General features: G+C 44.9%; 1 protein-coding gene across 1 annotated transcript in view; it reads left to right on the top strand.

Annotated features, from left to right (window-relative positions):
* lrp5 (low density lipoprotein receptor-related protein 5) overlaps positions 1-15,828 on the top strand; it is a 117,299-nt gene that overhangs the window by 85,568 nt on the left and 15,903 nt on the right. The window contains exons 16-23 of the mRNA XM_080002409.1: positions 7,163-7,347; positions 7,596-7,744; positions 8,933-9,110; positions 9,755-9,951; positions 10,204-10,409; positions 10,876-11,066; positions 13,769-13,978; positions 14,515-14,640. Of these exons, the coding sequence (XP_079858535.1) occupies positions 7,163-7,347; positions 7,596-7,744; positions 8,933-9,110; positions 9,755-9,951; positions 10,204-10,409; positions 10,876-11,066; positions 13,769-13,978; positions 14,515-14,640 (1,442 nt within the window). The remainder of the gene's footprint in view (positions 1-7,162; positions 7,348-7,595; positions 7,745-8,932; positions 9,111-9,754; positions 9,952-10,203; positions 10,410-10,875; positions 11,067-13,768; positions 13,979-14,514; positions 14,641-15,828) is intronic.

Here is a 15,828-nt window from a genome sequence, read left to right as displayed (position 1 = left end):
GAACACTTGCAACAACAACAGAAATGGAGCCGCTGTTCCACGAGCGGGCCCACGGAGGAAGCACCGAGGTAAACGAGGCGGCATTCGGGTCAGAATGAGGACGCAACCTTACCGTCCACCTCTGCCAAGCATCCTTCTTGCCAACGTCCAGTCCCTGGAGAACAAGATGGATGAACTTCGAGCGAGGATTCAATTCCAGCGTGACACGAGGAATTGTTGCGTCCTCTGCCTGACGGAAACATGGCTGACCCCACTGGTGCCGGATGAAGCCATACGTCCAGCCGAGGCCTTCTCCGTGTTCCGCGGCGACAGAACGGGAGAGTCGGGGAAATCCAAAGGTGGAGGCGTCTGCCTAATGGTAAACAACCGCTGGTGTAACGCCAACAACACCAAATTCCTCTCCCACTCCTGCTCGCCGAACCTGGAACAGCTGACCATACTATGCCGTCCATTTTATCTCCCCCGGGAATTCAGCACGGTCATCATTACAGCCGTTTATATCCCACCGCAAGCGGACACCCACGCAGCTCTGTCGGTTCTGTACGATGTGTTGTGCGGATTTCAGAACAGACATCCCGACGCGGCTGTGGTGGTGACTGGGGACTTTAACAGGGCCAACCTTAAGAAAGTTCTGCCGAATTTCCACCAACACATCACGTGTGCCACCAGGGGAGACAGAACTCTGGACCATTGTTACACTCCTTACAAGAACGGATACAAGCCCGTGTCGCTCCCTGCTTTCGGGAAATCAGATCACGCCGCGATCTCGCTGCTTCCTGTTTACAGGCCTCTGATCGCGCGGGATCTGGTGATGACGAGGGAAGTGAAGCGGTGGACGGACCAATCAGAGGCTGCGCTTCAGGACGCTCTGACTGACGTAGACTGGGACATGTTCCAAACAAGTTCAAGTGACGTCAGCGAGTTTACGGAGGTTGTAGTAAGTTTTGTGGCTACGCTCGCGGATGAAATCATTCCCACGGTGAAAGTTCGGATATTTCCAAACCAGAAACCATGGGTTGATAAATCCATCCGCTGCGCTCTGAATGCGCGCACGGCCGCTTACAACGACGGACTTGTATCAAGTAACATGGACAATTACAAAGCGGTGTCGTACAATCTGCGGAGGGCGGTGAGGGACGCCAAACGGACGTACAGAGAGACCGTGGAGCTACAGATGGAGCGGGGGGACACAAGACGCTTGTGGGAGGGGCTGCGAACAATAACAAACTACAAGAGCAGCTCCTCCCCAGCCACGAGTGTGGACGCCTCCCTGGCCAACCAACTGAACTCCTTTTATGCGCGGTTCGAGTCTGGCAGCAACACCGCTAGCTCGCCGGCTAATTGGAGTTACACCGCTGGGGATGAGCGCGCACTCTCAGTGTCCGTGCACGAGGTCAGGAGGGCTTTGATGCGGGTGAACACCAGGAAAGCTGCAGGCCCAGATGGCATATCTGGGCGAGTACTGAAGACCTGTGCTAACCAGCTAGCTCCGGTGTTCACCACAATATTCAACATCTCCCTGGCTGAATCAGTGGTCCCATCCTGCTTCAAGAGGTCCACCGTCGTTCCTGTCCCGAAGATCGCCTCTCCAACCTGCCTGAATGACTACCGTCCGGTGGCCCTCACCTCGGTGGTCATGAAGTGTTTTGAGAGGCTGATTAAGGATTACATCTGCGCCTCCCTCCCCCGCATCTTGGACCCGTTGCAGTTCGCGTACCGGCAGAACAGATCCACGGATGACGCGGTCTCCCAGGTACTGCACACCACGCTCACGCACCTGGATGGCCAGAAGGGGGCCTATGTGAGAATGCTGTTCATCGATTATAGTTCAGCTTTCAACACCATAGTCCCCACCAGACTGGCTGTCTGTCAAGCTGTTGGAGCTCGCATTGAATGGTCCGCTGTGCACCTGGATCCTGGACTTCCTCACAGGCCGCCCCCAGGTGGTCAAGGTGGGGAAGTACATGTCCAGCTCCCTCACCCTGAATACAGAATCCCCCCAGGGCTGCGTCCTCAGCCCCCTACTGTACTCCCTGTACACACACGACTGTGTGGCCAGGTCCAGCTCCAACACCATCATCAAGTTTGCTGACGACACCGTGGTCGTGGGCCTGATCACCGACTGCGATGAGAAGGCCTACCGCGAGGAGGTGGCTGACCTGTCACTCTGGTGCCAGGACAACAGCCTACACCTGAACGTCAGCAAAACCAAGGATTGCTGATTGTGGACTTTAGGCGTGGATCACAATCGAGGACGCACGCGCCCTTGTGGATTAATGGGACTTCTGTTGATAGGGTGAGCAGCTTCAGATATCTGGGAGTCCACATCACAGAGGACTTAACATGGACTGTTCATACAGACACTCTGGTGAGAAAGGCGAGGCAGCGTCTCTACCACCTCAGGCAGCTGAGGAAATTCCGGGTCTCGGTGAGGATCCTCAAGTCCTTCTACTCTGGAGCAGTGGAGAGCATCCTGACAGGCAACATCACTGCCTGGTTTGGGAACTGTACTGCCCAGGACAGGCGGGCCCTGCAGAGGGTGGTGCGTTCAGCTGAACGTACCACTGGAACTACCCTCCCCCCCTTGCAGGAGCTATACACCAGGAGGTGTAGTAGCAGAGCCCGTAGGATCATGAAGGATCCTCATCACCCCAACAACGGACTGTTTCAGCTGCTGCGGTCAGGCAAGCGCCTCCGCAGTCACGCAGCGAGAACAGAGAGACTGAGACGGAGTTTCTTCCCTCAAGCCATTAGAACTGTCAACGCTGACCTCACCAGGGGTCCTAACTGAGCCATACACTAGGCTCCACTACCTACTGTACTGTATGTAGCATACTGTACCGCATACTGTATCACTGTTCAGGGTTGTTCGTGATGCCGTATTGCTGCGCCGTACTGTTGTATACTGTGCTGTATTATCCCAAACACTACTCCCTCTATTCACATTCACATGCCACTTTAATTCACATGCCACTTTAAATGCACATATCTGTATATACATAGGCATATTCCTTCTATCTATTCCATTTTATTTCAATTCATTTTTATTGTATTTTATTCTATATATTTTTATCTATTCTATAAGTATTCCACTTACTGTATTACGTTTTAGGAGTCAGTTAGTCGGTCTATTAGAAAGGAATTTTCTACTTTTTATTTTATTTTTTATTTTTCCTAGGACATATTGTGTGCTATCACCGGGTGCGTTGCATTACATTTCACTGCATATATGTATGGAAGTATGTATATGTATGTGACAAATAAAAAATCTTGAATCTTGAACTAAATCAGTACAACTACAACTAAACCAGTGACTAAATCAGTTCACTCAAAATAATAAACAGTCTGGTTCTTCAAAATTGGTGATTTCACAATTTTCAAATCTTCAGCGTTAGCATCACTTCTCAGCATCATATTCGAGATGCACCAAAGGCTGAGCATTTAACACTTGTTTTTTGGTATGAAAAATAATATTTTACAATCTCCCGATGTCCCACGACATTTCCCATAACATGATTTTTAGATTTGAATGAAATGAATAAAATTTTTAAACAAGCTTGAAAATATCGGGACTTCTGTTCCGGACGAGTGGCGGTGACATGAGTGCGAGTGAGGCGGAGATCTTGAAAATGTTTCTTGGGGAAAAGGTTGTGTAATCTGAACAAGGCTTTGGACAACCGTGCGTCCCCATATGATACGACATCTCATTTTCTTTCTTTCTTTTTTTTTTTTCTTTTTTTTTTTACCTGTGCTGTCAGCATACTGGGCATACAACACAGAGTATTTGTATTGCCATTGCATCTTGGACAAAGTTAGTCTGCAAGTGGAGTTCTCAACCTGCAATGCAACTCTTTATTAATTCTTAAATCATCAAGAACTGCTGCAATAACTCTGTCCTGTGGATGACCTATAGGGTGACAAGAGCACAGTTTTTGGTTATACAGAACAACCACCAACCCCCCTCTTTGGAGAACTATTTATCATGTTTGGGTCCATAAACAACTGATCACTACTCCAAGTGGGGGAGATTCACCACGGGTGAGACAAATAAACGTAGAACCAAACAACATTTACACAAAAACATAAACATTGGACAACAACATTTATTGAAAAACAGTTAATCAGGTCCAGGAAAACTAGAACTACAAGTGGGCACGTGGCCTCTTCCTGTCATAGTTATGGCAGTAAATGACGGAGGAAAGGAGATTGCAACCAGGAGGGTGCTGGGGTGCATTCGAAGCAGGTGTGGTGTGGTGTGTGCGTGTGTGTGTGTGTGCGTATGTGTGCGTGTGTGTGTGTGTGTGTGAGTTTGAAAGGGGCTTGGGGGTCTTAGAGGACGTCTTGTGTCTCAAGTGGAGCGAAGCGAGCAGAAGATTGGAAATCGCTGCCCCACCCTCTTTCTTCACCTCCCAACTCCCCCTCTTTATCTCTTTCTCTTTCCCTCCCTAACTCTGTTCTTTTGTTTAGAATAAATGGCCGGGCGTGTGTGTAAGTGTACATGACTTATCCCAAGTGGTTCTGGTGTATAAGGTCGATATTATGTTGTGGCACCTCCAAGCAGCGGAAAGGGCCCTGAACCCCCTTCCCCCGAGCTCCGCAGCTGCATAGACACCCTATGGCTGCAGGAAAGCCCCGCGCACCCTGCCCTGGGGTCACAGAAGACCCCCGGGCCCCCAGGAAGCCAGAGGGCCGCGGAGCAACCCCCACGCCTGGCCCTGAGGAGCATAACCCAGTCCAAGGGAACACAAGGAGACGGCGCACCCTAGGGACGCACACATACAACCCACCACCAAGTACAGGCACAAGACGCAGCCACATGCACAGGACCTGAGCCAGCGGGACCCCCATACCCACCTGCGTCCCGCGCAAGGGCGAGCCCCGCCCCACTGCAGCCGACCGGCCACGAGCGCCGAGTGCCCATCTACACGGCAGAGTGTGCTCAGCGCAGGGCACCTTGATTTTAGCCCCCCCCCCCCACCTCCGCCGATGCCAGCAATATATGGGCCCTCCACCACCCCTGGCACCCTGGAAAAGGAATTTTTTAAATGACCAATATGAGTGAGATGTTTAATCATTGGAGGTGGTTGTAGGATGTTGTTCGTCAATTTGATTTAAACTTTTAGAGACAGCTCTAGTTGAAGGAATTGAAGGAAGCTGTGGCCACCGATATTATACCTTTGGGTTAAGGTTGGGAAGGATATAAGCAAATTGTTTTCATTGTTTATTTTTGGAAGTATATTCATTTTCTTCTGGTGCTTAATGGTTTTGCTGATGGCCTTGTAGTCTGGTTCATATGTAGTGAGGTTAAACTTCATGCAGGCGTTGAGGCTTCCATCAGTTAAACATGAGCGTAGGTTAGCCTTAATGTTTCTCAGAAGCGAGAGACTGCTCACATGTGTATGTTGAGCCAAACATGCTCAATACGGCAATACTCACACACTGCATTGTGTGGTATGTGACAGGAAGCTCGTTCCAAGTTTTAAGAATCAGCTCGTCTTCAGGTTAAAGTTTTTCATTTTTGTCCACTTGTGTTCACTTGCCAGCTCTGCTCTGCTCAACTCTCCTCCCAATATGATAATTGAGTCAGAGAATTCTCAGAGTTTTGAAAATATATTGTGAAAGAAATTTGGGTCATCCTCATTGGGGCCATAAATATTAGCTATGGTTAATTTTAAGTTACCGAGAATTCCAATAATTATTATGTAACGCCCTTCTGGTTCTGATATTGTGGTTTTAATTTTGATATGGGATACTTTTACTGATCAATATAGAAACACCTATTTCTTTTAGTTGTATGATGCAGAAAACATCTAATTAACCCGTTTAGCTTTGAGTTTGAGGTGCTCAGATGCAGTGAGGTGACCTTTTTCTCGTAGACAGAAGCTGGGGTTCATGCTGGTGAGGTGATTTAGGATTTTACTACATTAAGCAGGTGAGCCCAAGCCTCTCACATTCCAACGAACAAACTTAATGGGGGTCATTGTAGTGAGTTAGGGGGTGTCTGTATAGTGCATCCAAGGCAATAGCTATACTACCGTGCTCATGCTTTCCCATAGATAAGTCTGGGTTTTCCTCCTTTACATTCCTTTTTACTGTCCTAGTATTGCAGGAAGTTTGTAGGGATACACATCTACACAGACAAATGACAAATAGATAGAGATCTCCCGGGTGAATTGATCATTCATACCCAGCGTGGTTCCTTTCAGCTCCCGTCCTTTGCTTTTAACCAGCTCCTTGTGCTTGAAGTTTTCAAACTTGGCAATAATGGAGCGGGGGCGGTTCCCCACGCGGTGTCCCAGTCGGTAAACCCGGTTGAAGGTGATCTGCTTCATGGAGTTTCAGGGCGGTGTGAAGGAAGTCTTTCACCATGTTTTCTGGGGACTCGGTGTTCTCTGGGATACCAGAAAAGATGAGGTTGTCCTGCATACTTCTGGACTGTATATCCAGGATAGTCTCTTTCATTATTTTATTTTTTTTTTTAATTTTTTTAGAACCTCCACCTGAGATGCTTCGCGGAGGATTTTAGAACCGCGTTCCTCTTTTTGCATCTCGCCATCCGTGTGGTGTAGGAAACCAAGGCTGGCTTTGATCTCGGAAAGAAGTGGACCAAGCATGTCCCTGTTAATCTCATCCAAGACACTAACCTCTACACCACTTGTGATTAGATCGTCTGTGTCCGTTGCTGAGTCTGTCTTCTTCCTTTTAGCCGGATTGTTACGGTCCTGGTCGTCTTCTATCACGTACTCGTTATAGAAAAAATCTATATAATCCTCCAGGTCCTCCACTTGGTTTCACGCAGTGTTCCTTTTTTTAAAATTTATTTGTATTTATTTATTTATATTTATACACATTTTTTTTGCAATACACTTTTCATATTTGTCTGAGTTGGAGCAGATTGTCTGTGTTTGAGTCAGTACAGCAGGGCACCGCCATGTTGGATCTGTACTCACTTCCGTCTTCTCGCAAGATCACAGCATGCTCCCGTGAGATCTGTCACCCCCGTGAGATCTGTCACCCCCTGTGAGATCTCATGTTATTTTCACAAGAATACAATACAGCTTGAAGACAAATTAAATTATTTTGGCCATTCTATTGCTGATTATTTCTTTAGTTTTTTATTTTAAAAAGTGTGTTGAGTCATTGCTTTCTTTCCTTTCTCTAGTTACATGTACTGGACGGAGTGGGGCGGTAGGCCCCGTATAGCCAGGGCCTACATGGATGGAAGCACCATCACCACCTTGGTGGATAAAGTGGGCCGGGCCAACGGACTCACCATTGATTACATCGACCATCGGCTGTACTGGACCGACTTAGACACATGCATGATCGAGAGCACAAACATGCAAGGTAATGGTGCGCGCCTAATTCACATGTTATTCATTGCAGCAAAATTCCCTTAACATTTAGAAGAAAACATTTGTGGAATCTGAAGATATTACAAATTGATTGCAGTCAACTCAAATAACCGAGATTGATGTTATTTTTGACAGCTCTAAATCCCCTGCATCCAAATATGGTCCATCCTTGGCCAGTGGCTGTAGTAGTCTAATTTATTTTCCTCTGTATTTCATCCCTCTGCTCCTCCTTGGCTGTAGGTCTCCAGAGGGAGATCATCATAGATGACCTCCCTCATCCCTTTGGCCTGACACAGTACCGCGACTACATCTACTGGACTGACTTCAACCTCCGGAGCATCGAGCGTGCCGACAAGCGCAGCGGTCTCAATCGTACAGTGGTGCTGCAGGTAATAATCCGGAGAGTCTGAAAAGACCTGAGTAAAAAAAGAGTTCTCTGCTTAAGGGTTGCCATTTTTCAACCCAGGTCTTTTTAAAATGGTGGTTTCCATAATTTAATCAACAAACATGTTTTTAAGGGTAAAATTTTTGCCTTATTGGACTGCATTTAAACACAATGAGAAGCTCAAACGGAACCCTGGGTTTCTAATTGTAAAGCGTAATGCAAGGTTGTGCTTTAATTAATTTATTTATTTGTGAGGGAGCCTGTACAATATTAAACATAAGCGTTGCCATTTGATGCGTTGTACCAGTTTTAGCTTCAGCTCTTTTTTATCTGCAGTCATAATGCCTGGAAAAGTGTTTTGAAAAATCCCTTCACCCTTTTCAAGACATTGATTAAAACATTCCAAAAGTTTAGCCAGAACAAAATAATAGTTTATATTAGAGTTCTTACCAGGTCCTTAAGATGCTTGTAGTGCTTGGATTTCTTCCTCAGAAATGTAGGTCCTTGAATACCCCTGAAAATAACCACCTCTTGTACTGAAGTGCTTAAAAAGTCCATGAAAAAAATTCCATCATTGAAAACCTATCCCCCTGTTTTTATTTTTCTAATTGTATTGTAATAAAAACAATTCCCGAATTGCTTTTATGAGATAGAGGCTGCCAGGGGAATGTAAATGCAATCCAGCATGGATTGCAATTACATTTAGACACTTAGACACTCAGAGAGAGTAGATGTAGTAGATGACAATGAGTTTGATAATATATATAATATATATACTCATATAAATATTAGACAACAAGATAATATTATATATAAATGAATAAAGATAGCATTGGAAAAAGATTAAACAGTATTTGTTTTGTGTGAAGTTCTCGATAATAAAAACAATAGTGCTTATAAAATCATGTGAAAGTCCTTGAATTTAATTTTATAATGCCTGAATTAACCCTATAATTATTGTTATAATTGATTAGCAAATGTCTTAATTCCTCCTGTGCTGCTTTACAACTTTACTAAAACGGTTTCTCAGTTTGGCATGTTAATATATCATCTAGCAGTTGGCTAAGTCCTTTGGTTAATAACTCCTTGTGAGACCTCGCTCTATTGGTGGTAGAAATAGCCATTTAGCAGCCAAATGAGATCTAGGTAGTTTGGTTACTGGATTTTTCACCCCTCCCTTCTCTCCCTCCAGGGCCAGTTGGAGTTGATGCTAGATATCCTTGTGTTCCACTCATCCCGTCAGGACGGCGCCAACGAATGCTCCCAGAACAACGGACACTGTGCACACCTGTGCTTGGCCTCGCCCACTGGCGCACAGTGCCGCTGCGCCTCCCACTACACCCTGGACCCCGACGGGCGCAACTGCAGTTGTAAGTCTAGCGGGACATCAGATAGGGAGGCGGTGGGGTTGTTAGAAGTGGATGTAGCTGTCTGTACTGAACAGTAGAAAAAAAAAACAATGACCACGAATTTCTAAGCATAGTGTGCTTGATAAAATTAACCGTGACTTGAAAAATGAACCAGCCAGGAATAGTCTTGTACTTCTGAATGCATCGTCTCATTCGAAGTTATTAATTGACCAGCTTTGTTTTATATGTTCGACAATTCCATTTGAAGGCCAACACCAACCAATAAAACTTCCTATTCCTATTTAATTCCTATTCCAATTTGGCTTTCCTCTTCAGAAATATGAGTGATGGTTTGTTATTGAATTACATGTGTTGTCTTGTATTTGTGTGTGTGTGTGTGCGCGCATATGTGTGTGCGTGCGTTTGTGTGTGTGTGTGTGTGTGTGTGTGTGTGTGTGTGTGTGTGTGTGTGTGTGTGTGTGTGTGTGTGTGTGTGTGTGTGTGTGTGTGTGTGTGTGTGTGTGTGTGTATCCTACTCTTGCGTGTGTGACTGTGTGTGTTTAGGCCCGGCACACTGCTTTTCTGCCCACCCTGTGTTCACAACATGTGTTCAGCAAACTTTCAGACTCTTTCAATAGTCTCTGTCTGTCTCTGTCTTTCTCAAGCGCCTTCCAGTTTCCTGTTGTTCAGTCAAAAAGCCAGCATCAGCCGCATGGTTCTGGGGGAGCAGAGCCCAGACATCATACTACCCATTCACGTGCAGAGGAATGTTCGAGCTGTTAGCTATGACCCGCTGGACCGATTAGTCTACTGGCTGGACGGACGGCAGAACATTCGCAGAGCCCGGGACGATGGAACTATGGTAGATAGATAGATAGATGGATGGATGGATGGATGGATGGATGGATGGATAGATAAATTGATAGATGTCTATGGCAACGTTAAGTATGATTTGACCAGAACTCGTGAAAGAACGGTCATGCTTTAAAGCAAAGTTTTACAGAACATTTGACTGTATATGTTCCTTACTTTTAATATAAGTCCATATACTGCCATTACTGGAAAAATAATGTTTAATTTCTCCTGCCCTTACCTACGCCCCCCCTCTCTCTAGTCTGCCACAGTGGTGAACAGCATCACTCAGCAGGTGGAGAACCAGCCCCATGACCTGAGCCTGGACCCCTACAGCCGCCACCTTTACTGGACATGCGAGACAGCCAACACCATCAATGTCCAGAGGATGGACGGACACAGTGTGGGTGTTGTCCTCAAGGATGACACTGACAAGCCCCGTGCCATCGTTGTCAATGCAGAGAAAGGGTGAATATATGAGCTGATGTTAGTTTATTCACAAACAATATTTGAAGTTTGGCTGTCAAACTATTTTAGTCCCACTAATTTAGTAATTATTAACCACAGCATTTCTGTGAGTGATTGTGATTGATTGTACATTTAATTAACGTATTGACATTTCCTGAAAGATGATGCAAAAAGCACCAAGCACTCAAGCAAAACAAAAAAAGGAATCGTATATTCCCAAAGTTCAGGTCAAATAGACTCAGAGGTTAAGTCAAGATAAAAAAAAATGTATCCATTCATGGGTTATAGTCTGACTCGGTTGACTTACATTATTGCCTTGAGAAAAAGGCTAGCATATAACAGGACCATATTTCTGTAAGGAGCTATCAGCGAATGCAGGTTGTAACACTTTCTGCAATTGGACACAATGCAGAATATCAGCAAAACACATTTGATATACTGTATGGAAACCACTCTTTCCCGGCAGGTACATGTATTTTACCACCGTGCAGGAGCGTTCGGCCAAAATAGAAGGAGCCAGTCTGGATGGAACAGAGAGGGAGTCGCTGTTCACCACAGGCCTAATCAGGCCGGTGGCATTGGCCCTGGACAACAAGCTGGCCAAGCTGTTCTGGGTGGACGCTGACCTCAAGCGCATCGAGAGCAGCGACCTCACCGGTGAGACACCAACTCAAGTTTCTTACAGCAGGGAGCCACGGCATAATGGCTATTAGGTAGCTTATCTTAGTTTGAGGATAATGATAATGATAGGAAGATAGGGATTAAACAGTCTGGTTATTCTGTGTGTATTAGATTAACCAGAAATGACCATAACAACTTTCTATTCCCTTTCCCTCCAGGATTCAATGCAACATTATCAGATAATTACCTGATTATTTTAGAATGTGGAAATTGTTTTTAGGATATTCACATGGACAATTATTTAGTTGATCTTAGATTATATAATTTAACCAAAATAATGGTACTAAACTGTTGTGGTGTCAATATTTTTTAGTTCTATTTAATTCTGTTCTTAGAGCAAAGATGCTGCAAATTCTGCCAATTTGTTTTGTTCCAGCAAAGTGGAGGGAATGTACTTTGGAGCAAATCGCTGTTGCTTATATCTATATCACTATTTTCCCACTACAAGAGCCGAAGTTCATGAAAACTCAAGAGTTTGAAAGTAAAAAAATATGCATGTTACTTAAAAAAAAAACAGTCAAACCCAGGGTGGCACCAATACCGCATGGGTTAAAGCAGGGGTTCCAAAAGTTTTTTTTCACCAGGGACCCCTTATATGAGAAAAAATAAACCAAGGACTCCCTCACATATGTCCTAAAAAAAATTCACATTATTTCTCACACTCTCTCACTCACTTTCTCTCAAAAACAATCACAAGTCAAGGGAAATGGATGAGAAATATTTGTATTGACTGTTTCAAAATACAGGGTGATGTTGTACCTGTGGTCACTACCACCTTCTGCTGGACACACGTTGCAATGTATTTCTTCCACTAAACAGTACAGGCTCTCGTGGCAGTCACAGTATTTCAACTCTGAACCCCCGTGTGTATGTGTGTGTCTCCAAATTGCCAGAATCCAGAGTTGCTGTTTGTGTGCCTGCTAAGCACCAAAGTTATTGCCTCAATGCGCTCGCTGGGATTAACCTCAAAAGTGCTCAAAACTTCTAAACATCCTTAATCATATCCATATCATTTGCCAGACACAAAAAAAACCTCACCAAACAGGCTTGGTAATTATTTGTTTAACTGAGACAAAAGAACAGAGATATACTGCACACACTGCTGGGGAGAGACTCTTTATTCTCCTCATTTGGTCAAATCGGATTGGCTTAAACCTGCCATTAATCACATGCAGATAAACAGCTACGAGTCATCATAACATATGTGCGAGTTATCATATTATGTGGCTACTGCAGCTGTTGCTGTGGAAAGACACTTTAACTCCGGGGTATTTCTGTCTATATGTTCCTAATAGTCCATGATGCTGACACTTGTGGAGAATGAAGATTTTCTTCTTTTCTGCTCTGTCTTAAAAATTTAGACCTGACTGAAATCTGAAGCATGTCAAATTATATCAAGTATGATGAAAAAAGGACTATGGGTATATCAAAAATCGACTCCCTATGATGATGAAAGCTGTTAGCTATGTACCAGGAGACTATTTTGTAACTTTAACAATATTGGAGCTTCTTGTTTACAGTCTCAACAAAGCACCTTAAGGAAAAATAATTCCCTTTATTGACAATCGATAGTCTACATTTTACTACACTATCCTTTTTTTGCTGTTTCTATTTGTAAAAACAATGGAAAACAAATTCCATTAGAAAAACCCAGAAATCTCCATTTTCCACATTGCATTAGTGGCAGTATACAGACTTATACACCGATCAGCCACAATGTTAAAACCCCTGATGGACAGTAAAGTGAACAACATTGCTCATCTAGTTCCAATGGCACCTGTCAAAAGGTGGAATATATCAGGCAGCAAGTGAACAGTCAAGTCTTGAAGTTGATGTGTAGGAAGCAGGAAAAATGGGCAAGCATAAGGATATGAGCGACTTTTGACAAGGGCCAAATTGTGATGACTAGACGACTTGGTCAGAGCATCTCCAAAATGGCAGGTCTTGTAGGGTGTTCCTGGTATGCAGGTGTTAGTACCTACTTAAAGTCCAAAAGGTCCAAAGAAGGACAAACGGTGAATCAGTGACAGGGTCATGGGCACCCAAGGCTAATTGATGTGCGTGGGGAGCAAAGTCTAGCCTGTCTGGTCCGATCCCACAGAAGAGCTTCTGTAGCACAGATTACTGAAAAAAATAATGCTGGCTATGGTAGAAAGGTGTCAGAACACATAGTGCATCGCAACTTTTTGCATATGGGGCTGCATAACCACAGACCTGTCAGAGTGCCCATGCTGACCCATGTCCACCGCCAAAAGCACCTATACAATAGGCACATGTGCATCAGAACTGGACCATGGAGCAATGGAAGAAGGTGGCCTGGTCTGATGAATTACATTTTGTTCTACATTATGTGGATGGCCGGGTTAGTGTCTGATCCGATCGAGCATCTGTGGGATGTGCTGGAACAACAGTTCCGATCCATGGGGGCCCCACCTAACAACTTACAGGACTTAAAGGATCTGCTGCCAGCGTCTTGGTGGCCGATACCACAGAACACCTTCAGAGGTCTTGTGGAGTCCATGCCTCAGAAAGGGTCAGAGCTGTTTTGGTGGCACAAGGGGGAGCTACACAATATTAGTGGTTATTAGTAGTGGTTTTAATGTTATGGCTGATCGGTATATTGTGAGTAGTAGTAGTTCAATTCAATTTCGATCCCTCCTCCTCCTCTCCTCCATCAGGAGCCAATCGCATCGTCTTGCAGGACTCCAACATTCTCCAGCCAATGGGGCTGAGCATTCTGGGTGACCACCTGTACTGGATAGACCGCCAGCAGCAGATGATTGAGAAGGTGGACAAACTGACCGGAGACAGACGTACCCGCATTCAAGGACGCATCTCCTACCTGACCTCTATACATGCCGTGGAGGAGATGGACCCTCAAGAGTTTGGTAGGAATGCACGCTTTGTCTGAGCTTAGCCCAAATTCTTTCCATATTTGCAGAAATCTTTGGTGCAGTTATCGATAGGGGCTGAGTATCAATTAGATTTTCTCCAGTTAAATGAAATGGCATTTATTTTGTAAGTTGGGACTACATTGAAGGGGGGAAAGAAAATCAGAGGAAGCAATCAAACACTCATTCAAACTCTTAACAGATTTAAAGGATGAGTTCACTATTTTTCAACCCAGGTCTTTTGAAAATGTTGCTTCCCATCATTTATAACCGCTCATAACAAAACCTCACTGAATTAGACACTAGAGATTAACTTCAGAAAATTACCATTCTGCTGCAGCAGAGGTGACCAAAAAATGCATGCTGAAGCATTTTAAACTGAGTGGTATACTACAAACAAAGATGTACCTTTTGTGTAAAAGAACACATCCCAGAGTGCATTTGTCAGACTACTTCAAAATTTCCCTCCCAGCCTCATCAAATCTGTTAGTTTTTTCACACATTTATTCTTTTAATTTATTTTAATTTTCCAGCATCCCATCCATGTTCTCGCGACAACGGCGGTTGCTCTCACATCTGCATCGCCAAAGGGGACGGGACCCCTCGCTGCTCCTGCCCGACACACCTGGTTCTGCTGCAGGACCTTCTCCACTGCGGTGGTAATGCAGTTAATACAACCGTTAACAAACACATTGTTGAAAAATGTGGTCAGAATTGATGTGTTCACGTTGATGTGCCACAAAATTGATGAAACGAGGGAATCAACGATTACGCCACAAGCGAACATCCCTTTCGTGGGAAATAACAGATTTTCTCCAAAAGGAATATCTGTTGTTCCTCCAGAAGAGAGGTGTTGACTCTACCTCTACTGCCTCTTCTTTACCGCCCTAAAATTTACCTTAACTCCACCCACATCTACTCTGTAGGGAACTTAGGAGAGAATTCACCATTTATGTCAATATTAAATTACATTACATTATACTTAGCGGATGTATGTCACAGTCACAGCCAGCTTAACATTCTCTAAAAACAAGCAGTACTCGCAGAGTTAGAGAGAAGTTTTCATTACATTTTTTATGAAAGTATGTAAGACAGTAAAGGGAAAAGAGATGCTCATGGGATAGGGCAAGTAGGGTCCAGGTGTAGTCTGAAGAGTTGGGTCTTTTAGCCTGTGACAGAAGATGGGAATCGATTTAGCCGTTCTGCCACTAGGCAGAGCTCATTCCACCATTGGGGCGCCAAGGCTGAGAAGACTCGTCACTGGGCTGAGCGGCTCCTGAGACCACGTGGCAATGGAAGAGCAGGGTGACCTGCGAGGGTGGAGGAGTGGTGTCTGGAACCTGAACAATTATTGGAGATATGGAGGAGCAGATCGATGGATAGCCTTGTAGGAGTCTTAAATTTGATCCCAGCAGAGATGGGAAGCCAACGAAGTGATCGAAGGAGGGGCTGCTGGGCAGGCTGCTGCATTGTGGATGCGCTGTGGAGGTCTGATGGATCAGCCAGGTAGTCCAGCTAGAAAAGCGTTGCAGTAGTCTAGAAGGGAGATGAGGAACACCTGAACCAGAACTTGTGTCGCGTCCCTCATTAGGTATGGCTGTATTCCTTGGATGTTGTTGTAGAGGGAAAATCTGCAGGAGTGAGTTGTAGCAGCATTGTGGGCAGAGCAGGAGAGCTGGTTGTCCAGAATTACCCCAAGGCTCTTGGCAGTTTGAGAGGGAGATCCTGTAATCTTTGTCAATATCTTGACCAATATGCGACATTGATACGACATTGATTTACAAGATTTTGTAGGTCAGCTACAAACGAAGATGGTACCAGAGCAACCCTAATCCGTCCAAAAGAAA

This window comes from Zeus faber (assembly GCF_960531495.2).
Source record: "Zeus faber genome assembly, chromosome: 6".
NCBI classification, from domain to species: Eukaryota; Metazoa; Chordata; class Actinopteri; order Zeiformes; family Zeidae; genus Zeus; species Zeus faber.
This window is presented reverse-complemented; position numbering and strand designations above follow the sequence as displayed.